General features: G+C 38.9%; 2 protein-coding genes across 3 annotated transcripts in view; one reads left to right on the top strand and one right to left on the bottom strand.

Annotated features, from left to right (window-relative positions):
- The window catches only part of LOC136875697 (leukocyte elastase inhibitor), a 133,677-nt gene extending 111,106 nt beyond the window's left edge, over positions 1–22,571 (bottom strand). Inside the window, exon 1 of one of the 2 annotated variants that reach the window (XM_067149258.2) lies at positions 22,444–22,571. Coding sequence is in view for 1 of the 2 variants with exons in the window: in XM_067149256.2 (XP_067005357.2) it covers positions 22,444–22,471 (28 nt within the window). In the remaining variant the exon portion in view is untranslated. The remainder of the gene's footprint in view (positions 1–22,443) is intronic. The other variant, XM_067149256.2, reaches the window with a different exon arrangement.
- Positions 1,934–2,913, top strand: LOC137501225 (uncharacterized). The gene is made up of 4 exons (XM_068228109.1): positions 1,934–1,984; positions 2,074–2,168; positions 2,270–2,459; positions 2,551–2,913. Exons 2-4 carry the CDS (start codon positions 2,146–2,148, stop codon positions 2,755–2,757), a joined length of 420 nt encoding a protein of 139 aa, XP_068084210.1. The 5' UTR covers positions 1,934–1,984; positions 2,074–2,145; the 3' UTR covers positions 2,758–2,913.
- Positions 22,572–24,244: the final 1,673 nt, after the last annotated feature.

Here is a 24,244-nt window from a genome sequence, read left to right on the forward strand (position 1 = left end):
TTTTTTCTTCCCACAGGAGAAGTCGTAACTGTAAGAAAGGTTTTCGACCACATGAAAGCAAATTATGACACTTATTTGTACAAGGGCTCCGAAACATCATTAAGAAGAATTTTGAAGGCCATGGGGTTTGTGTGGAGTAAAGGTGATCCCTATGCGTATGTTAGAGAAAATGAAGACATTTGTTTTAAGAGATCCTGTTTTCTGAGGGAATACATGCGTAATAAGGACAGTGAGAAACCAAAACCTGTTGTTTTCTTGGATGAGACTTGGATTTTTATGAATGGTGAATATATATGTTATATATTACATTTTATATTTAAAAAATCTTGGAATAATTTATCTTCATCAGGTGTCTTTGGTTTCAATTGTGCATTTGTCTTTCAGGGTCACCCACATACTCCTGGAATAAACCACACAAATCTGGACATGATGTTCAAGGAGTAATTCGTCGACCTGTGTCTGAGGGAGGAAGACTGGTTATTGTTCATGCTGGAACGAAGGATGGCTTTGTACCTGGTATGTTCTTAATTTATTTTACTTCATTTTATTGTAGTGAGGTGATCTCTCTTTACATAGTTATGAGGGTATTTAGGGTTTGTAGTACGGATGCAGGGGGGGGGCACATAAGTCTCTGATAAGACCCCAACTTAAGTACAGTTCCTGTGTATGAGACCCTCACTGGGATTACTTGGTTTGAGAATTGGAAAAGTTCAAAAGACAGAAGCACGATTTGTTGTGGGTGATTTCTGACAAAAGAGTAGCGTTACAAAAATTTTGTCGGGTTTGGGCTGGGAAGACTTGGGTGAAAGGAGACAAGTTGCTGGACTAAGTGGTATATTCCGAGCTGTCGGTGGATAGGTGGTGTGGAATGACATTGGTAGACGAATACGTTTCAGTGGTATTTTAAAAGTAGGTAAGATCACAGTACAGTGATAAAGTTGATGAAAAGTGGGGCAAATATTTGTTTTTTTTAAGAAGGGAGTTAGGGATTGGAATAATTTACCAAGGGAGATGTTCAATAAATTTCCAAATTCTTTGCAATTATTGAAGAAAATACTAGGCCTATCCCTGAAACTACATCTTCTGTCCTAAGTGCAGATCAGTGGTGACTGATTGATTGAAATTGACTGGCACTAGGTCGGAAGTGGCATTATAACTTACCGCTCATTGAGCTCTGTACGTGGTTTTTGATTTTGACTTCTCCACTGTTATTAAAAAGACTTGCAGGTATTCACTTTAGGCCAATGATTAACCTTAGAGAGGTATTTCAATCAAAACTTACTCAGTGTATTTTCATATAATATTACTGGATATTTGTATCAGTAAATTACTTGTATTGTAGGCCTATTTATTATGTTTATTCTGCATTCGACAATCTCCACCTGAATCAGTGCTTGATACCTGACTGTTGAACACCTTCCAAGCTTCTTATTTCTTACTGCCTGATATAGGTTCAGTGTTCGCAGCAATTACATTTGTTCTAAGGTATTGAAATGGGTGTTTATACTTATATCTTTTATGCAAGTGATCGTGGACTTCTAATCCAGATATAGGCCTACTAATGGAGATACATTAATGAGAGATGTTACGATAAAGTAGTGTAAGTAGTAATTAATTGACTTCATAATCAGGTGACTTTGCTACACAGTAGTTGGTTTTACTTAAAATCAGACAGCTTTTTGTATCATTCAACAGAAATCACATTTTTTATTAATAGGCCTATACTTTTTTTAGAACAAATAACTTCATACTAAAACTTAAAATTCTTACAGGTGCTGATTTGATATTTGCTACAAACTTGAAGAGAAATCAGGATTACCATGGTGCTATGAACAGCGAGAAATTTCAGATGTGGGTGAAGACGCAATTAATCGTAGGATTAAGAAATATAGGACCCTGTGTTATTGTAATGGATAATGCACCATATCACTGTAAGCTTGTTGAGCATCAACCAACAACGAAATGGAGGAAGGATCAATTAGTGGTAATTATACTTAATTGAATATTTCCTTCTACGGAATGATGTTTAATGATGTTACAGAAATTAATTTTTATTTTTCCTTTAATTTACAGTCATGGTTAAGGCAGAATGGAGTTTCTCCACCAGAAAATGCCACAAAAGATGAGCTGCAAAGGTTGTGTAATATGAATCAAAGTCACTTAAAGAGGTACAGAAGCACGTAAACATAAGTTTAGATAATGTTGTTTACACTCGTGTATTTGACTTTCATGTATGCATAACAATATTTCTCTGTTTCTTTAAAACCAGGTACATTGTTGACGAGATGCTGCACAGTGAAGGCCATACTGTCTTACGACTTCCTCCATACCACTCATTTTTCAATGCCATCGAATTTGTATGGTCTGTGGCAAAACAGTATTATAACAAAACAGTGGCTTCAAGACCTGGTCACGGATTGGACAGAGCTACAGCTGTGTGGAAAGAATCTCTTGATCAGGTAGGCCAAGTGGAAATGTTATTTATTGGATATATGCAAGTGGAGTTTATAATATACTTGTCAGGTTGTGATACTTCAATATATCTTATAGGTGACAGCAGAGATGTGGAGAAATGAAGTAAAACACACTGAGAAGAAGATTGTCGAGTTCTACAATAATGAGGTGAGAGGTCTTCCTGAAGTGGAGGAACTAGTCATTCATCATGGAAGCAGTGAATCGGAGGAGGAAGATGAAGAAGATGAAGAAGAAGAAGAAGAAGAAAGAAGAGAAGCCGAGGAGTTAGCTGTACCATTGTAAGAGCCATTCCATGAGATTAAGAATGTTATAACTTTGCTGGGAAATAATACATTTCTGATTGCCCCGTCCTTTCTGATATAACGAAGTTACATTTCAAAATTGTGGGAATTGTGTATCTACAAGTTACAGGGCGGTATAGATGTGCAGGTGGGGATCAGTGTCCAATCGGAGTGGAATTATCTAGAACTGCTGTGGCGCAATGTGATGAGGAGCGGGCAAGGGGGGGGGGGGAGAGAGAGAGGGAGACAGCACTCTGTCACCAATACATGATGTAAACATTGTACGCCTGTTAAAATACTGACATAACTTAAATTTTATACACTATCTAATGGTTTTCCACAGTTCTCTGAAAGTCACAACTCACGTATACTGTATATATATATAGAGAGAATTACATATAAAAATACCTGTGTACACAATAAGTAGCCCACATATTAAATATAAATCAATTTGCTTTACGTCGCACCAACACAGATAGGTCTTATGGCGACAAAGAGGATAGAAGAGATAGGAAAGGGCTAGAAGTGGGAAGGAAGCGGCCGTGGTCTTAATTAAGGTACAGCACAAGCATGTGTCTGGTGTGAAAATGGGAAACCACCGAAAACCATTTTAACGGCTGCCGACGGTAGGATTTGAACCCACCATTCCCCGAATGCAAGCTCATAGCTACGCGACCCTAAACGCACGGCCAGCTAACTCGGTCATCTTTGAAAATGTCTTTTTCTATCAGCAGAGGCTTTTTTAAAATCGTCATATTTTGTATAGGCTACAGGAGATGTACAGTAGCCCACTGGTTTTCTGATTAAACATCATTTATTTAATCTATTGCATCAGTCTACTTACATACTCACTGTCCACGTACATCGGTAACCTCGTGATTCGATTATTGAAGTATTGTGCAATGATGCGACATACAAACTAAGAGAATACCGAGTGGTTCTTCCAAATATAAAACAGACAATTTCGAGTGGTCATGAGCATGACTCATAGTCATAGGGTAGGCTAAATAATAATGTTATTGGCTTTATGTCCCACTATCAACTTTTAGGTTTTTTTTTGAGACGTCGAGGTGCTGGAATTTAGTCCTGCAGGAGCTCTTTTATGTGTCAGTAAATCTACTGACATGAGGCTGAGCACCTTCAAATACCACCGCACTGAGCTCGGCCCTGCCAAGTTGGGTTCAGAAGGCCAGCGCCTCGACCGTTTGAGCCACTCAGCCAGGTGTGGAGGCTAGAGAGCTGAGTTTAAGTAATTGTCGAACGTCAACTAGTTATAAAGATACTGATTGATTAAACTAATACAGTAATTAGAATAACCTAATTGACTACCTACTTACAACCTAGGTACTTTGGAATTGTGTTCTATCTTTTTAACACTGCAAATAAATCCATGTATTGTTTAAAACTCCCTGTAAGAAGAGGACAGTGGATGCGAATAGGTATTATTTTCAAATGAGCTGAGCTCGAGAGTCCATTATAGCATACGATTTTTTCAGTGTACCATGACTCTGTATGTATTGCTTCAGAGGAAGTTCGGCTCCCCGCCAATGTCCAGTGTACCGATAATGAACCATGTGTGTGTTGTGTCTCACTGATCCATGACTGCGTACGATTCTTTCAGTGTGCCATGATTCACTGTGGCTCGCTGCAGCGAAAGCTCGACTCCCCGCCAGTGTCCAGTGTGCCTATAAGGAGCCGTGTGTGTCGTGTGGCTCACTGAGCCGTGATTGTGCATGATTTGTGTGCCGTGAGCTTGCCGTTCCTGTGAATCGATTCACTCGGACACTGAATGAATCGATACACTGCTTCGAATCAAGCACTCAGTAGCCTACACTAGTAGAGGTACATAGTACATTACCATTAAGATAGATAGCATTGCAAAGTAATTTGTCTTTACCATAATAACAATAATAATAATAATCGTATGGCCTCAGCTACCATGTGCAGACATTTCAAGTTGACGCCATCTGGCTGTCTGCTCGTCAATTTTGACGTTCCGTTATACTCTAGGCCCACTAGATGGCAGACCGAGTAAACCGAAACTATCTTGGGCGTCTGTGGCTGAGATTTAATGAATTTTGTCGGGTAAGCACCAAATGTGTCACCAGAGATCTTTTACATGCCGACATCGTACGACATGAAGTGTCGAATGGACTTTTTTCTGCCCTTCAAAAATCCGACTACCTCTGCCGGGTTTGAACCCGCTATATTGGGATTCGGAGGCCGTCACTCTACCACTGATCCACAGAGGCAGCTGTCTTTACCATGAAATACATCGTCGTCGTACATGACTGAATTACTATCAATATATCTTAGAGAAACTGTAATGTACATGAAACCGAAATTGAGTTAATTTCCACGATACATTCTTCCTATATAAAGGAGACCATGTAGCTTATCCACCTTCATTTCAGCCACATAAATATTCAGCAAAAATTGCAAAATCACATTAAAGGACAAATACAATTTTTTAAGTAGAAATAGTCTGGAACATAGATTAGTGAGGTTGGACATCCTGCCCGTCATCATTCAGGAGTCGCTGTTGAACATACTGTACTTGTCAAAACTAGTAAGTTTCTATTTTACACAATAATAGTGAAATGTTGATGAAGACGACATACACCCAGCCCCCGTGCCAGAGAAATTAACCAACGGTGGTTCAAATTCCCCACCCTGTCGAGAATCAAACCCACACCCTGTGACCAAAGGCCAGCACGCTAACCATTTAGCCATGGGGCCAGACAATAATAGTGAAAAAGCATGTTCACTGCAGCTATTGTTGACAGGATATTTCTTCTCTTTAAAGAACAATGAGTACCACGAATTAATATCCTGTTTTGTTGATTCCTGTAAACTTTGTATGTACGGTTTTGGTTCGCCAGTTCCTAGCGTATCTACTGAATGAAAACTTTGTAGACCAATGGATTCAGTTTTATGTTTATTGCCTTCAGTCGTCACGACAGTTTTTTCAATGACAACAGTCGCTCAATTACAAATCCTGTCAAACCTAACCTAACCCTGCGACAATCAGTGGTTTTCGATGGATCACTACCTAACCGGTCATTATAATTTGTTTTCGGTGGATCACAACCAAACCTGTCCCTATCAGTGGTTTTCGGAAGAATACAGTGGTTTTGTCACAAGTCAATACAGACTCTTGAATCAATGTGTGAAAATGGGAAAGTGTAGAAAACCCTCTTCAGGAATGCCAATCTCCAAGTCCATAGTCTTTTCAGCGTTGTCACACAGCTGAAATTCACTTTAGAAGTAATTGTAAAAAGTCGTATATAGGCTCTACAGATACATAGTACATTACCAATTCCATCTCGATTGCTATGATACGCACACTGCATAGCGGTTTTGCTCTATAGATAAATCATATTATAGTGAAAAAAAAATTTGTTAAAAAAAAAATCTGTCTGGCATGAAGGTCCAGAAGGAAAATACTTTCATTGAATTCTTATTTATGTGCTCACCACCCTAGTAGGTTTAAATAAACCTTATAAATACGTTGTAAGACCCATTCTCGAATATGGATCTGCATGTTGGTTTAATAAATTCCCTAGAGAAAGTTCAAAGAAGAGCGATGCGTTTCGTAACTGGGAATAGAAGGAATACCATTAATTGGGAAAGTCTTGAATCTAGAAGAACTAGAGCTCGCCTGTGTGGTCTTTATAAGAGCTATACGGGAAGGGCTGCTTGGAGTTGTATTAGGAATAGGTTATAACCTCCCTCATTGTATCACTATTTGCAGCGATAGCCAGGAAGCGTTAAAAGCACTATGTGCAGTTAAAACAACATCAAAAATGGTATGGGAATGCCAAAGGATGTTAGATCAGCTGTGTGAATTTAGCTCAGTTACCCTATTACGGGTCCCTGGGCACACAGGTATCAGTGGAAATGAAGAAGCTGACAAACTAGCGAAACAAGGCTCAAAAGGTCCTTTTATAGGACCAGAGCCCTTCCTGGGAGTGTCACTCCGAAGCGTGAAACTGGTAATATCCCAGTGGACAAACCAGTCTCACTTAAGACATTTGGAAGAGGTTAACTATAGCAAGGCAGGCACGTGAACTTATCAAAGGGCCTAGCCAAAGTTATAAAAAGGTCCTGATAAATTTGAATAGGACCAGAATGCGAATGGTAGTTGGACTGTTGACAGGCCACAATACCTTACAGAGACACCTACACATCATGAAAATCAGTCAGGATCCGATGTGTAGAAGATGCGGTAGGGAGGAGGAGACCTCCGCGCATGTGTTATGTCAGTGTGAGGCTCTTGCAAGCACTAGACATCGATACCTTGGCTCACATTTCGTGAGCCTGGAAGACATCAGGAATGCCAACATCCGGGCACTGGTATCCTTTATAGGAGCACTAGGTCTGGACTAGGCAAACCCGTTTAAGGGACACAAAGGGTCTTCACAGACCTACGTGTGGAGCCCTGCGAAGGCAGGGTTCACCCATTCTTTATCTATCTATCTATCTAACCTCCCTCATACTTATCGAGAAATTATCATAAGCATAAAATTAGGGCCAGAAACCAGCATACGGATGTGGGCAAGTTTTCCTTCGTCAACAGGACCATAAGGGATTGGAATAAATTACCTGCGGCAGTCTTTGATAGATTCCCTTCTGGTATCAAGTCATTTAAGAAGACCATTTGTGTAAAATGAAAAGTAAAAGTTGTAAATTACGGGCACTGAATTTGTGATTTTCTGCTTGGTTTCGATTGTGAAACTGGGAGGCTTTTTCTTGTGGTTTTCTCTTTCCAGGGAAGTGCTTGCTGTACTCATGTTTTTGTAATTGTTGTTGTTCTTGGTTAATTAACAATGTTTTTAACTTTATTTTATCATCACTTGTAACGTTAAGCTAGTAGTAAGCTCAATCTATAGTTTTGTAAGCCATAGTAGCAAGTATTGGAAATAATTAAATTGTGTATGAAACTGTACATGATGCTGGATTTAGAATGACTAGTAGTATTTCTTGTAATATTTTTTTCCATGGAATTCCTTTTTGTACTTGAGTTGTTGTAGTTGTTGGGTAGTATGATTTAACTTTATTATCACTTGTAGTGTTAAGCTAGTAGTAAGTTCAATCTATAGTATTGTAATTTGTAGTGTTAAGTACTGGAAATACTTAAGTTGTGTGTGAATATGTATATAATGACACTGGATTTAGAAAGTTTAATTAGTAGTATTTCTTGCTTGTTGTAATGTTGTTGTTGTTGTTGTAGGGTAATTACGGTTTAACTTCACTTTATTATCACTTATAATGTTAAGCTAGTAGTAAGGTCAACCTATAATATTGTAAGCCAAATTGTTAAGCACTGTAAATACTTAAGTTGTGTGTGAATTTGTATATGATGTTGCTCGATTTAGAATATTAAACTAGCAGTAATACTTGTTATATTTTCCTTCCATATATCTGCTTCTTGTACTCTTGTTGTTTGTTTGTTTGTTTGTTTGTTGTAGTTGGGTAATTATGTTAACTTTATTATCACATTACTGTAAGTGACCGTTGCCACCGGGGTATTTCCCATTTGCAATTTATTAATAATAATAGTGATAATAATAATAATAATAATAATAATAATAATAATGAGTGACAGAGGTTTAACGTAATTTGGAAGGAATGTTTTGCGTATGATAAATGAGTACCAGTTAACTATTGGGGGCAAAGGCGGTCATGCGTTGAGCTAACCACTCCACCCCACCCCACCAAGTGCCAACGTCATGGATAGTGGAAGCCTTCACCTTCCCCCTTTCCAATGGCTTTCATGGTTTGTACGGAGATGACTTTGCTTTTTGCTTTTTAAATATTAGTATTCATGTTTATTATGTTTGTTTATTCATACCCCTGCTTTGTAATTCAGTGACCATGGAATGGCTCTAAATGTTGTAAATTATATTTATATTTACTTGTATTTATTTCCTTTTTCCTTATTGCACACGTTTGTTGTTGTTATTGTTATTACTACTACATATCGCTTAACATGTAAATAAACTAATATTTAATGCAGTAAATAATGCTTATCTCTTCGGATTCATTTCTTCGTTGCGTATTCGTTTTGCTATGACAACATGACTTCTTTATGATATAAATAAATATAAAATAAAAGTATTTCTTCCCAAACATATTTGTTATACGTGCACCAATCAGAGAACCAACTAGGGAAGTACCTCTTACTAAGGTGCATAATGTTTTTGTATACATGTATAATTGAAGAATTGAAGATCCATATACAGGTAAGTGGGTCGCCCATGTGGTAGGCCTATTACGCGTCATAGGAAACTGAGTGAACTGGCTGTGCAGTTTGATCACATTGCTGTTAGCTTGGTTTCAGGAGATGGTGATGTATTCGAACCCCACAGTTGGCAGGTCTGAAGTTTTTTTTTGCCCGTCATTTTCATTTCAGGCTAGTGCTGTGTCTGTACGCTTATTTATATCTTAAATCCTAGCCCTCTTTCCTATCCAATTCTTGCATCACAACCTGTCTTCATGTGATTTAAGCCAATATATATGTAAAAATCTGGTAATGTTGTTTGACTCATAGTGCTCCTGTACATTGGTTTCCGTAATGTTGAAAGCTTCAGATACACCAACTTGTAAGCTGAAAATATGTTTAAAATGCCAAATGCCGAAAACCGTAAAAGTTCTTAGTGGGATGTAAAGCTGTTAGCATTATTATTAAAAGGAAGGACATATGTCTTATGTGGTAAGTCCTTGAACTTGCAGAAATCGCAATGAATTATTCAATCTATATTCCCTCCCCCCTTTCTTTAAGAATGCAGTTATAGTAATGCATACATCAGAATCAGAATAAAGGCAGGAAATGTTTAACATTATTTTAAGCGAGTGAAGGAGAGAATGTATGACTAGCTCAGGTTGGCGGATTCGAGTTCGGCGGTATTTGAAAGTGCTCAAATACTCCAGCCTCATGTCTAGATCTACTGGTACATAAAGAACTCTTGCGGGACGAAATACTGGCACCTCGGTGTATGTGAAAACGATAGAAGTAGATAGTAGAACTAATATTCAATTCTGCAGTGAGCTTGAAGCTGACCTAATTTCCGTTCACGTAGCTTGGCACATTAGTATTCCTATATGTTTCCTGATAACCGTGAAGATATAACCAGCCTGCAGGCTGAAAATATGCCCAATCTCTCTCCTTAGGCTACGGGTTACCGGTATTGAAGAGAGAAGGAAATGTTCGCGCAAAAGAAAGGGAAGTCATTGGACTTTCGAAAATCACACTGCAAAGACTTATTAAACAAATTGCATCGTTTAACACGCCCCTATTTTCAAGAATATGGTTATAGTACGCCTACTGCATATCAAAATAAAGACAGATATATGTAACATTAATTTGAGTGAGAAAGGGTGTTTATTTCCTAAATTTCTCATTGAGCGTGGAAACCGACTTAATTATGAATATCTTGATTTATTTCATCTTAACTTTTATCATTTACTAGGGTAGGGAAACATTTATTATCGGTGTTTACATTGAGGTTAGTTTGTTTGGTTATGTCTGGTGATTTTAATATGTAACCAGGCAGGTTGGCAGCAGTGATCAGCCATTACAAAAAAGAGAAAAGAAGAGCATCGGGCGGCGATATTTACTTTCTGGGGTATTTCGTTACGTGGCGATTACTATACATTGGACGTGATATCACTTCGGAACCCTATTCAATAACTTTTTACAACATCATACGGCACTCGCAAGACTTCAAAAATTTATCCAAGTGGAAAATAAAATAAATGACTCTTTTAGTCGTACTCTCACATTTACAAAACTTAGTAGGGGTGACCACTGCGTCGTATATCCCCATTCAAATACACTTTTAGAGATCACGAGACAAGATATAAGAGGTAGTAAGATGGAAAGTCACCTACCTCATGTCGTCACGCCAGTGTTCGTCATAGGGCTCACCTACGACCCTGGCACTTTATTTAGCCATTTTTACATTCATGGCTTCACAGTTTATTATTATTTTCTTCAGGTTTCCTGGAATAAAGCATTTAAAAAAAGAAAATACCCTTCACTTGTTTGTGGAGCGCACAGGATGGATTATAATTATTTCCGCACACGAATTACATAATCACATTAGAATTTATTCAGTACTTTGACCGTCCTATCTGGTACAATTATTTCACTCAAGAAAACTATCTCCTCATGGAGTCGAGACCTAGCCGCAATGGCTAAAATCTGCAGTTGAAGTCAGTCTACTTTCGTTGTTTGATTTCGCAGAGCAGCTCAACAATTTTTCGTCCGCTTTGTATCACAAATGCCGGAGAAGGAGACTTCGTCATGGCGTCCCTTCATATTTATAGCAGTTACCCCCTCTCTTCGGAATTCTCCCTTTGCCGCCAAGAAAATTTCTATAAATTTTCTGACTTACCTAAACTGTAATTTGAAGACTTTTGAAAGTGACTACATGCTTGCTACATTTCTGGCGGTAGTGTTCATGGACATTTAAAACTTTTATGGGTTCGATTTGTGAGATGATTGACCCCCTTTGATAGGCAGTATATTTTTTTGACTTGGCTTGGTCACGCCATGTACACGCGCTTTGAAATAGCTCACAAAAATGACTTGAGATTCTTCCGCCGTTGACACGTGTGGCTGACGTCACGTACCCCAGAGCGTGGGACCGAAGGTAATCACCCCCTCGTCACGTGTCAAATCCATGCTATCAAGAATCCAACTTTTAGTTTAATTGTTACATTATGCATAATGTTCTTAGGGCACAAAGGTCATGGGTTCAATACGAGAAAATTATTCGCAGACAAAGGAGAAAATATAGCATTATATATTTCCGGAATAAATGTATTTTCATTATGCATACAAACCACAGTATTATGGCACTTAAATCTGGAAAGTACAATTTATGTAATTCGTTTTCATATTATTCTTAAACGAGACTGCATTTCAAAATCTTTTTGGTATTGGTGACTACGAAAGCAAAGAAACTCATTAAAGAAACAAACTAAGACATATCTTTGGTGTACATTTGCTCCACAGGACCATCAGGGTCTTTCCGATTTTATTATATGAATCTTTGTTACCATTGTTTGTGCAAGTCGCAATGCACAGTTTAGCTTTGGATCGCTGAGCTTACTTCTGTGTTTAGGTTTATAAGTCATTAATGAGAATAACTGTTTGCACAATATGTGGATCCGATCATGCTTAACATATTTGCGTTACGTTTGTGCTATCTAGGCATGTTCTTTTGTGGAATATCGGTATAAAATCAGTGTGTTTATACTTATATCATTATCGTACTGTCACTCAAACAGCCCTAGCTTCGGTACGAATGTCTTTACGAACTTCCCCTCCGTTCCTCACTCTACTGCTCCCACCCCTCCCAAGCACTGAGCAGATTGGCTCCGAAAGCATTTCGCACTTCGTTGACGATGACTCTCATAGAACATTAAAACTACCGTTACCTGAAGGATATAGGACTAAAGAAATACAATTCATTAAGCAAATGGTCATAAAAATGGATGCTATCCATATATGATGGATAAGATGCTTAGGAAATCCGGGAAGAAAACAGCAGATACATGAATACAAGAAAACGAACACCAAAAACAAGACATGCAGTATCACAGCATACCATTTATTGGAAAAAGTGTCATACTAAATAGCCAGAGCCCTTAAGAAACTGATTAGCTTCTCAGTCATAAACAACCTTGGTCAGATTCTATCACACTCAGTCAATATATCAGATAAATTCAAACAGACTGGTGTATTACCTGTAAAAACTGCGAATGTTTTTACATTGGACAAACTAAAAGATGATTTGACATCAGATTTCAAGAAAAACTGGCGGTGCTTTGGCTACAAGAGCATGAAAAATGAGCAGTTGCTGCAAATTTTCATGACAGAGGACATGAAGTATCAAATATAAAAAATTATATCATCATTATAAAACACATCCAAAATGGATAAAAATATTTGAGAATCTCTAGGAATGTATAGACATCAATTACTAGATCCTCAATATATGCTCGACGACAAAACCGAAAATGAAAGTTTAAAATCAATATTAAACTTCAGCTGCAACTGGGTATTACTGATACGATGGTACACACATAATTGATCCAACATAGATGTTAATAATTCATAACCCACATAACCCTTACTCTCAAATGAAATAATTATTATATTAAAACAATTGTGTATCAAATAGAGTAACGATTAAATGCCATCATTTGACCACCTGACGATGGAGCTTATAGTCTAAAACACGTTCTTGAGTATTAAATTTAATAAAAATTGTGACTGATAACATAAATAAAAAAGGCTGCATCACTTCAATTATAATATCCACGAGCTTTCTGCCGGTCTCAAACAGGCAGCAAACCACTAGAACGAAAACTTTTACAGGGAAGCATGAATCTTGAATCTACGGCGAATTGTTTTAATGTGCTCATTGTTTTCATTTCTTACTTTTGATTCAACTTGTTTAACCTTGTATTTATCTTGACAAAGGAAAGAAATTCATATGAAAATTGATATTTTCACAAAGAATGTCGTGAGGAAACGGTTAATAGAAAATGCAATGTACTACTACTTCTTCTTTTTTCTTCCTTTCTACCGCTTTTTCCCATACTTGTGGGGTCGCGAGTGCGAGCTGTGTCGCACATGGGATATGACCCTGTTTTACGGCTGGATGCTCTTCCCGACATCAACCCTATATCGAGGGATGTAATCACTATTGCGTGTTTTCTGTGGTGGTTGGTAGTGTAGTATGTTTTATGAATATGAAGAGAAAAGTTTTGGGACAAACACAAGCACCCAGTCCCCAAGCCAGAAGAATTAATCAGACGCATTAATATCCCCGACCTGGCCGGGAATTGGACGCGGGACCCTCTGAACAGAAGGTCTCAACTCTGACCTAAGGAGTCGGACACTACTACTACTACTACTACTACTACTACTACTACTAATAATAATAATAATAATAATAATAATAATAATAATAAAATAATAATCTTTGAAATAAGGACAGGGGTCAGACAGAGAAGCGGGCTGTCACCTCAGCTCTTCACTTGTCTTCTAGAGAAAGTCGTCCGCGAGTAAGCGCAATGGAATGAGAAATCAAGGGGTCGGCAGTGGAGTCAGACTAAGTACGAACCTTATAATCGACCGTCCTGATATTTCAGAAGGTCTCGCAACATTTTTCGATTCGCTAGAGACAGCTACAAAACAACTCAGTCAGATTAAGACACAGGCAGCAAAAGCAGGTCTTCAGGTCTCCTTTGAGAGAACAACAGTTTATAATGAAAATAAAACTGGCACCATAAGAACTAGATGTCGACAGCGGAAAATACAAGCGGGTAGGAAAGTTTAAACATCTAGGTGAGTGGATAGAACGAAACATGTCTGAGAAAGAAGCTTTCATGTCACGGAGGAACAAAATGGAAATGGTATAATATCTAACCAAGAGTGTCTACAACAAGATATCAACATCCGTGAACGTCAGGTTCCTCCTGGGGTCCTCTGTGCAGCGGAGTGCCTTACAATTATCAAAAAAGACGTTTCAGAGAACCTTAGGGTCAAAGGCAGAAATATTTTAGAGGTAACTGTTGAGCCCCAGCCAAGACAAAGGTGAATATAGAAGACGGAACAACCACGAGCTGTATTTCCACGCGGAAAAGACAATGAATACGATGCAGAAGAGAAGGAATGGTTTTTATGGTCACCTGACAAGAATGAGCACAGCAAAGACAACCAAGCGGATCTTCTCCTACTTCCAAGGTAAGACGACAAAAGGGACCTGGTTCAATGAAGTAGAGAAATCAATTTTTTCAATCACTACTGATCTTCATTTAGGGCAGTCGCCCAGGTGGCAGATTCCCTATCTGTTGTTTTCCTAGCCTTTTCTTAAATGATTGCAAAGAAATTGGAAATTTATTGAACATCTCCCTTGGTAAGTTATTCCAATCTCTAACTCCCCTTCCTAGAAACGAATATTTGCCCCAATTTGTCCTCTTGAATTCCAACTTTATCTTCATATTGTGATCTTTCCTACTTTTAAAGACACCATCCAAACTTATTCGTCTACTGATGTCCTACCACGCTATCTCTCCACTGACAGCTCGGAACATACCACTTAGTCGAGCAGCTCGTCTCCTTTCTCCCAAGTCTTCCCAGCCCAAACTTTGCAATATTTTTGTAACGCTACTCTTTTGTCCGAAATCGCCCAGAACAAATCGAGCTGCTTTTCTTTGGATTTTTTCTAGTTCCTGAATCAAGTAATCCTGGTAAGGGTCCCAGTCAGATCTACAAGAGATGAGCTTCACACAAGATGATATCCTGGAAAGCAACCCACTTGAGGAAAAAACACCCACAAGGGTTTCCAAAAAAAGCCGAAGCTGAAATCAGGGAAGGCGTGGATCGATACAAAAGAAGGAAGAACATCGACATCGAATGCGGGAATACTGGGAAAAGGGTTACAGCCCAGACGGTTGAAATGACGTGGTTATTAATCAATCAATCAATCAATCGATCGATCGATCGATCAATCAATCAATCAATCGATCGATCGATCGATCATCTGCATTTAGAGTTGTCACCCAGGACACTGATTCGCTATCAATTGTTTACTCAGACTTTCCTTAAATGTTTTCAAAGAACTCGGATATTTATCGAATATTTATTTTCCTTGTTAAATTATTCCAATCCCTTATTCCTCGTCTTATAAATTAACATTTTCTCCAAACTGTCCCCTTGAAATCCAAATTTATCTTCGCATTATGATTTTTCTACAGTTCAAGCTTAGAGTAATCATCTACTAATGTCATTCCAAGCCATCTCACCACTGATAGCACGAAACATACTGTTTAGTCGAGCTGCTCATCTTACTTCTCCTAAGTCTTCCCAGCCCAAAGTTTGTAACATTTTCGTAACACTGCTCTTTTCTCAGAAATCACTCATAACAAATCCCACTTCTTTCCTTTGAATGTTTTAAAAATGTTGAGTCAAACAATACTGGTGTGGGTCACATATACTGGAACCATACTCTAATTGCAGTCTTACCAATTACTAAAGCGCCATCTGCTTCACACGCTTACTACAACCCTTAAATATCCTCATAACCATGTGAAGAGATCTGTATCCTTTCTTAGCAAGCTCGTTAATGTGTTTACCCCAAGGAAGATCAATCCTTACAGTAACACCTAGATACTTGCAGTGACCCCCTTGAGATACTATCAGCTTATCAACGAAATAATTAAAAAAGAGAGGACTTTTCCTCTTGGTGAAACTTAAAACCTGATGTTTCATTCCGTGTACCATTGTACCATGGTCCGAACCTCACAACGTTTTTGTGATTTTTTATTGTCGTACTCTAACTTACTACTCTATACAGTATAACATCACCCGCATAATGCCTTACCTGTTACTCCAGTTCTTTACTCATGTTATTTATATATAACTGACAAGAAAACATAAAGGTCTTAAATATCATTTTACAGCCTTCTGGGACCCCCTCTTAATTATTACGGGATCAGAAAATTGGCCGAAACGAAGAGAATTAAATATTGAAAAATTTAGAAATTACAGCACCGGTGTTAAGCGAGGAGGATTATAGGCGTCAGGGCTGTCTCGATGAATCGGTGGTCGAGTGTATGGCTCATGATCTCAAGTTCGCAGATCCAATCCCGACTGAGGGACCGTCAAGTAGTTGAATGTGTTTGTAGAGGAGGCAGGGGGCTAACAAGGCCCATCTCAGGAAGGCCCAGCAGCTCAAGGTAATGGCAGACATCTTGTAATCATGTAATAGCCTTAGAAAGCTAGTTTGAGGGGAAGGTTTCAAATTCCTTCGTAATGTAAAAAAACAATCTTTAAATGTAAATTTTCAAACTAGTCTAAAGACCTTAGTCTAACTCATGGAATAAAGAGTGAGAACCCTCTTTTATTCCCCTTCAACTTGGTATTGAGGTGACTAACATTTCGTAAAATTTAAAATGTATCCCTTCTTTTTGTAATTTAAAATTTTCTCTCCATCTAGTCACATCCGTAGAATAGACTCAGCCTCTGTAACTTCGGACCATAAGCCCACGTAGGGTTTTAAGTATTTTCAAATGAATTTCAAAGGAGTGCAAATGTTCGCCTTCTAACGTTTTGTTTTCCGGCCAATAATTTTAACCGTTTCTTTTTCACTAAGGCCAGGTAGAATGGGCACTTATAGCCTCTGTTGACTATTCTTATTTACTTTCCTATTTAAATGTAATGCAGACTGTCGAACGAGTAAGACAGTGGAATCTGCTTGTACTTTTACCTAATGTAACAGTTAAACTGTGCCTTTGAGAGGCTTGAAGCTTGTAAGTTTTGGAGAATAGTCTCCTAGGTGATCGTGTGGAGCAAAGACGCTCTTTTGAATGTGGTAATTATGTCTCCTTACTTGTAATTGATTGGGGCAGTAGTGCATTTAATAATAGTGTAACGTTTGAGCTACCTAGCTCACCTCCTTATTGTACCTGATTATGTGTTATTGATTAACGAAATTGAAAATTTGTAAAAATAAGAAAAGGGGAAAGAAATAAAATTTCAAATTTTAGAGTTTTAAAATTCGATATATTCTCTATCCACCCATTCATGCCCGAGCCTTCTTACACCTATGTGTTCCACAGAATCCCCGGAACAATAATAATAATAATAATAATAATAATAATAATAATAATAATAATAATAATAATAATAATAATAATAATAATAATAATAATAATAATAATAATAATAATCAACTACATGTGCATTGTACATTCGGATGACAGGGAGGTTCTACATACAGTACTGTACCTTGTAACAGAAGGGTTTATGTTTGCAGTTCACGACAGTGCCACACAAACTCGCAATTTCAAAAACTACGTCATCGACCAATCAATCGTCATCGATCTGCACTTAGGACTGTTGCCCTGGTGGCAAATTTCCTAGGAAATCGCTACCAAACATCAACTAATATATTTCGGAATTCTCAAAGTATAACGGATACAACTGATCATCATACTGACAAGATGACATATACCAGCACAGAAGGTTTACGTTCGAAGACACTAACCGGATAATAGCCACTAATGAACCTGACCACATTGTTAAAGATAAACTGCGTGAGTACACATTGCTCATAGACTTTACTACACCTAACTCCCATGAAACATCAGGTTGTAAGTTTCACCAAAACGAAATGTCCTCTCAGTCTTAATTATTGTGTTGAGGGATGATAGTACCTCGTAGTGAACACAAGTACTTAGGTGTTAATATACGTAGAAATCTTCGTTGGGGTAATCATATTAACGGTATTGTAAATAAAGGTTACAGATCTCTTCATATGATTATGAGGGTATTTAAGGGTAGAAAAGTGGTTGAAAAAGAGAGGGCATATAAGTCTCTGGTAAGACCCCCAATTTCACTGTGGTTCCAACATATGGGACCCGCAACAGGACTGCTTGATACAAGAACTGAAAAATATCCAAAGAAAAGCAGAGCGATTTGTTCTTGGTGATTTTCGACAAAGGAGTAGTTTACGAAACTCTTGCAAACTTTGGACTGGGAGGACAAGGAGGCAAGCCGCTTTGCTAAGCGGTATGTTCTGAGCTGTCAGTGCTGAGATGGCGTGGAATAACATTAGAATACGAATAATCTTGAGTATAGCATTTTAAGGTCGGAAAGAACAAGAAATATGAAGATAAAGTTGGAATTCAAGAGGACAAACTGGGACAAGTATTCATTAATGAATTAGGAACTGGAGTTATTTATGAAGAGAATTGTTCGATAATTTTCCGAGTTCTTTGACATTGTTAGAAAAGTCTAGATAAACAATTGAAATGGAATCTGTCACCTGGGGACGGCCTTAAATGTAGATCAATGATGATTTGATTGCTTGAACTGACACCGCGATAGAGGTTAGATAATCTGCCAAGAGCTGTTAAAGAAATGTCAACTACTTACAGATGCAGAGCCTCCAATTTCGACTATAACAAAAATAAAAGGTATAAACATATTGGATACCTTTTGTCAACACAAAGAGGGGATAGTTGCTAATGAACCTGACCTCATTGTCAAAGATAAATTAGGTAAGAACAACGGAACACAGACTTCAATATACTCCATAACGTAATTTCCAAGATTTAAGATAAAGTATAGGAAATACGTGGAGCTGACAACAGAAAACAAATGCCTCTTGAAGCTGCGGACAATCACTGATTTCGCAATTGTGATCTCAGCAACTGGAGTTGTACGAAAATCATCAAAACAGCTCCGCACCAACTGAAATAAAATTTCTGGGGATATATTAAAGACAGTAGGTTGGGATATAGTAGCATATCTGAAGTTCTTATTCGAGCACTGTTTGCATCGAGAAGCTACTGTATACCAAATGAATGGAGAGTTGCTATAGTAGCCCCTTTCTATAAAAGAAAGGGTGATAGACATAAAGCTGAAAATTACAGGCCAGTCAGTTTGACATGCATTGCATGTAAGCTTTGGGAATAATAGACATGTTTGCGAAATGAATAACTGGTTCGATAGAAGATAGTTGGGGTTTAGGAAAAGTTATTCCTCTGGAGCACAAATTGTAGGATTCCTGCAAGGTATAGCAGATATCCTGGATCCCGGAGATCAAATGGACTGTATCGCGATTGACCTGTCTAAGGCATTTGGTAGGGTGGATCATGGGAGACTACGGGCAATAATGAGCGCTATTGGACCAGACAAAAAAGTGCCTGAATGGATGGCTATATTTGTAGAAAATAGACCTCAGATAATTAGAATAGGTGAAGCTTTATCTGATCCTGTATTCATTAAGAGGGGAAATCCTAAAGGCAGTGTTATTGGACCTTTATGTTTTCTTATGTATATAAATGATATGAGTAAAGAACGGGACTCAGAGGTAAGGCTTTTTGCAGATGATGCTATTCTGTACAGAGAAATAAATAAGATACAAGATTGTGAGCAACTGGAAAAAGACCTCGATAATGTTGTGAGATGGACAGTAGATAATGGTATGATGATAAACGGGGATAAAAGTCAGGTTGTGAGTTTCACGAATAGGAAAAGTCCTCTCAGTTTTGATTACTGCATTGATGGGGTGAATGTACATTATGGGGATCATTGTAAGTACCTAGGTGTAAATATAAGGAGAGATCTTCATTGGGGTAATCACATAAATGGGATTGTAAATAAAGGGTACAGATCTCTGCACATGGTTATGAGGGTGTAAAGGAGAGGGCATATAAGCCTCTGGTAAGACCCCGAATAGAGTGTGGTTCCAGTGTATGGGACCGTCACCAGGATAACTTGATTCGAGAACTGGAAAAATCGAAAGACATGCACCTCGATTTGTTCTGGGTGATCTCCGACAAAAGAGTAGCGTTGCGAAAATGTTGCAAATTTTACGCTGGGAAGGCTTGGGAGAAAAGAGAAAAGCTGCTTGACTAAGTGATATGTCCAAGCTCTCAGTGGAGAGGCGGCGTAGAATGACATTAGTAGACCAATAAGTTTGAGTGCTGTTTTTGAAAGTAGCAAGGATCATAATATGAAGACAAAGTTGGATTTCAATAGGACAAATTGGGGCAAATATTCGTTTATAGGTAGGGAAGTTAGGGATTGGAATAATTTACCAAGAGGGATGTTCAAGAAATTTCCAAATCTTTGCAATCATTTAAGAAAGGTCTAGGAAAACAAGTAGGGAATCTGTCACCTAGCCGACTGCCCTAAATGCAGATCAATGTTGATTGATTGATTGATTGATTGATTGATTGATTGATTGATTGATTGATTGATTGATTGATTGATTGATTGATTGATTGATTGATTGATTGATTGATTGATTGATTGATTGATTGATTGATTGATTGATTGATTGAATGAATGAATCTACCAAATGAGCTAGCGAAACTTCTTGTGTGTAGTCAGCAGTTTCACTGAAAGAATAAATAAATAAATAAATAAATAAATAAATAAATAAATAAATAAATAAATTAATAAATAAATAAATAAATAAATAAATAAATAAATAAATAAATTTTTGACTAATAATAATAATTTTTTTGTTATTTGCTTTACGTCCCACTAACTACTTTTAAGGTCTTCGGAGACGCCGAGGTGCCGGAATTTAGTCCCGCAGGAGTTCTTTTACGTGCCAGTAAATCTACCGACACGGGGCTGTCGTATTTGAGCACCTTCAAATACCACCGGACTGAGCCAGGATCGAACCTGCCAAGTTGGGGTTAGAAGGCCAGCGCCTTAACCGTCAGAGCCACTCAGCCCGGCAAGTATATAATAATAATAATAATGATAATAATAATGATGATAATAATAATAATCATGAGAAAGATTCGAATCCCAAAGATACTATATGGAGAAAGATACCACAAATTCAACGGGAAACTGTAGCTTAAGCGGGGACCTTTTGGAGTCGCCATTATCTAAAGACAACTCAGCTTTTATGCACACCTAGACAGGATAAGAGAATACTGACAGACCAGCATAATACATAGAGCGATCTCCCTTAAGAAACTACGCCATTTTGGAACAGACAGGTTAAACCTGGTCATGGAACACTCAACATCCTTTAAACACTAATAGCGTACATGACCTAGGGAATCCACAAATCTAATTTAAAAACAGCAAAGGCAAAAAAAGAAACACGGAGATGTGTACACGGATGAAATCATTTAGGAACGCACAAGCAATACCAACAAACTAAGTTGGAAATCATTTTAAATTAATTTCGTAATCTATAGTTCGCCCATCTGAAAAAATAGCTATAAAGGTGGTGGTGGTTACAGTTTTAAGAAGAAGTAAAACTAGGCAGCCACCCTCTATTAACACTAATCAGAGAGAAAAATGAAAAGTGTCTGACACGTTGAAAAATGAAGGTATCTGCCAAAGAAAGACAAGGGCCACGAAGGACGTGAATATGTAAACTTTGTAAGCCTCGCAAACCTAATATCATCGGGGTCGAAAAAAAAAAGCGTTGATCAAGAGAGGACGGATAGGACGGAACGTGAGGAGGCTGGCACAAGTGGGAGCAATGCCAGGACTCAATAATAATAATAATAATAATAATAATAATAATAATAATAATAATAATAATAATAATAATAATAATAATAATAATAATATCTAAAAGTCCCTCGATTTTCCTGAGGCCATTTAGATTCATTTCATTTTTAGTTGTGGATTTAATTCTAAATACAGTACACATCCTATCACAATACAATGACCGGGCGAGTTGGCCGTGCGTGTAGAGGCGCGCGGCTATGAGCTTGCATCCGGGAGATAGTGGGTTCGAATCCCACTGTCGGCAGCCCTGAAGATGGTTTTCCGTGGTTTTCCATTTCACACCAGGCAAATGCTGGGGCTGTACCTTAATTAAGGCCACGGCCGTTTCCTTCCAACTCCTAGGCCTTTCCTATCCCACCGTCGCCATAACACCTATCTGTGTCGGTGCGACGTAAAGCCCCTAGCAAAAAGCAATACGATGAAAATCCCACCGGAAGTTGTTGGAATTTGAGCAGGAGACAATCATGATGACACGACGAAGGTTAATGGACAGTGCCTTCGCGTCGTTCAATAATAAGAACACTTGTGTTTAATTAAACTGAAGAACTGACATTGTTGTAACAATGATCTGGTACGCTACTATTTTCTTTACCTTTACTATATGCAACTTACCTAGAAGAGCTGACTTCGGCACAACCATGATGTCAGACCACTCTTGGAAACGTAGTGAAACACTCACTCAGCTACAACATTTGTCTTTTACTGTATAGCACGTGCTACCTCAGAGGTCATCTGAAATGCAGTGAACGACCTTGACCGCGCCGTTTGTCACCATCTGTAAGCAAGATTTGGCATGTTATCAAGAGGAAGGTTATCGCCCTAATATGGTTTGTGTTGATTATTGCGCTGATTCTTCCCCTTTATTAACAAGTAGAAAGTCACTCTGGCCCTAAATAACTACTACAATTACAATAATGTCTGCCTGTTAGTTTGTCCGCTCGGAGGCTGGATGAATTCCCAAATAGGACCAGCGAACATTATACAGTCATATGGAAACTTAAAAACCCTGATGTTGGCACTGAAATGAGGCGTACTAGGCAAAATAAAGAATGAAGTAATTTTCTATTGCTTTCCTCATTGGGATAGAATGTGCTATTGCAGCGCGATCAGCCCTATCAGCAGCACCTTTCAAAACATTACTCAGTTCCACCCATATCCCAGCAGCTTCCACACTGTCACAGCCATACATGAGACTGCGGCAGCTTGCACACTGTCACAGCTATACATAAAAACTCAGACTGCGGCAGCTTCCACACTGTTACAGCCGTACATAAAACTCAGACTGCGGCAGCTTCCACACTGTTACAGCCGTACATAAAACTCAGACTGCGGCAGCTTCCACACTGTCACAGATGTACATGAGACTCAGACTGCGGCAGCTTCCACACTGTCAGAGCTGTACATGTGGCTGAGACTGCGCCAGCTTCCACACTGTCACAGCTATATATGAGACTGAGACTGTGGCAGCTTCCACACTGTCACAGCTATACATGAGACTGAGACTGCGGCAGCTTCCACACTGTCACAGCTATACATGAGACTGAGACTGCGGCAGCTTCCACACTGTCACAGCTATACATGAGTCTGAGACTGCGGCAGCTTCCACACTGTCACAGCTATACATGAGACTGAGACTGCGGCAGCTTCCACACTGTCACAGCTATACATGAGTCTGAGACTGCGGCAGCTTCCACACTGTCACAGCTATACATGAGACTGAGACTGCGGCAGCTTCCACACTGTCACAGCTATACATGAGACTGAGACTGCGGCAGCTTCCACACTGTCACAGCTATACATGAGACTGAGACTGCGGCAGCTTCCACACTGTCACAGCTATACATGAGTCTGAGACTGCGGCAGCTTCCACACTGTCACAGCCATACATGAGACTGAGACTGCGGCAGCTTCCACACTGTCACAGCTATACATGAGTCTGAGACTGCGGCAGCTTCCACACTGTCACAGCTATACATGAGACTGAGACTGCGGCAGCTTCCACACTGTCACAGCTATACATGAGACTGAGACTGCGGCAGCTTCCACACTGTCACAGCTATACATGAGACTGAGACTGCGGCAGCTTCCACACTGTCACAGCTATACATGAGACTGAGACTGCGGCAGCTTCCACACTGTCACAGCTATACATGAGACTGAGACTGCGGCAGCTTCCACACTGTCACAGCTATACATGAGTCTGAGACTGCGGCAGCTTCCACACTGTCACAGCTATACATGAGTCTGAGACTGCGGCAGCTTCCACACTGTCACAGCTATACATGAGACTGAGACTGCGGCAGCTTCCACACTGTCACAGCTATACATGAGTCTGAGACTGCGGCAGCTTCCACACTGTCACAGCTATACATGAGTCTGAGACTGCGGCAGCTTCCACACTGTCACAGCCATA

The sequence above is a fragment of the Anabrus simplex genome, chromosome 6 (assembly GCF_040414725.1).
Source record: "Anabrus simplex isolate iqAnaSimp1 chromosome 6, ASM4041472v1, whole genome shotgun sequence".
Lineage (NCBI taxonomy): Eukaryota > Metazoa > Arthropoda > Insecta > Orthoptera > Tettigoniidae > Anabrus > Anabrus simplex.

Excerpts from the sequence above, each read along its gene's own strand:
- LOC137501225 (XM_068228109.1), top strand. The coding sequence starts at position 2,146 with ATGAATCAAAGTCACTTAAAGAG. Across the intron at positions 2,169-2,269 it reads AATCAAAGTCACTTAAAGAG|GTACATTGTTGACGAGATGC; the intron begins GTACAGAAGCAC and ends CTTTAAAACCAG. Across the intron at positions 2,460-2,550 it reads GGAAAGAATCTCTTGATCAG|GTGACAGCAGAGATGTGGAG; the intron begins GTAGGCCAAGTG and ends TATATCTTATAG.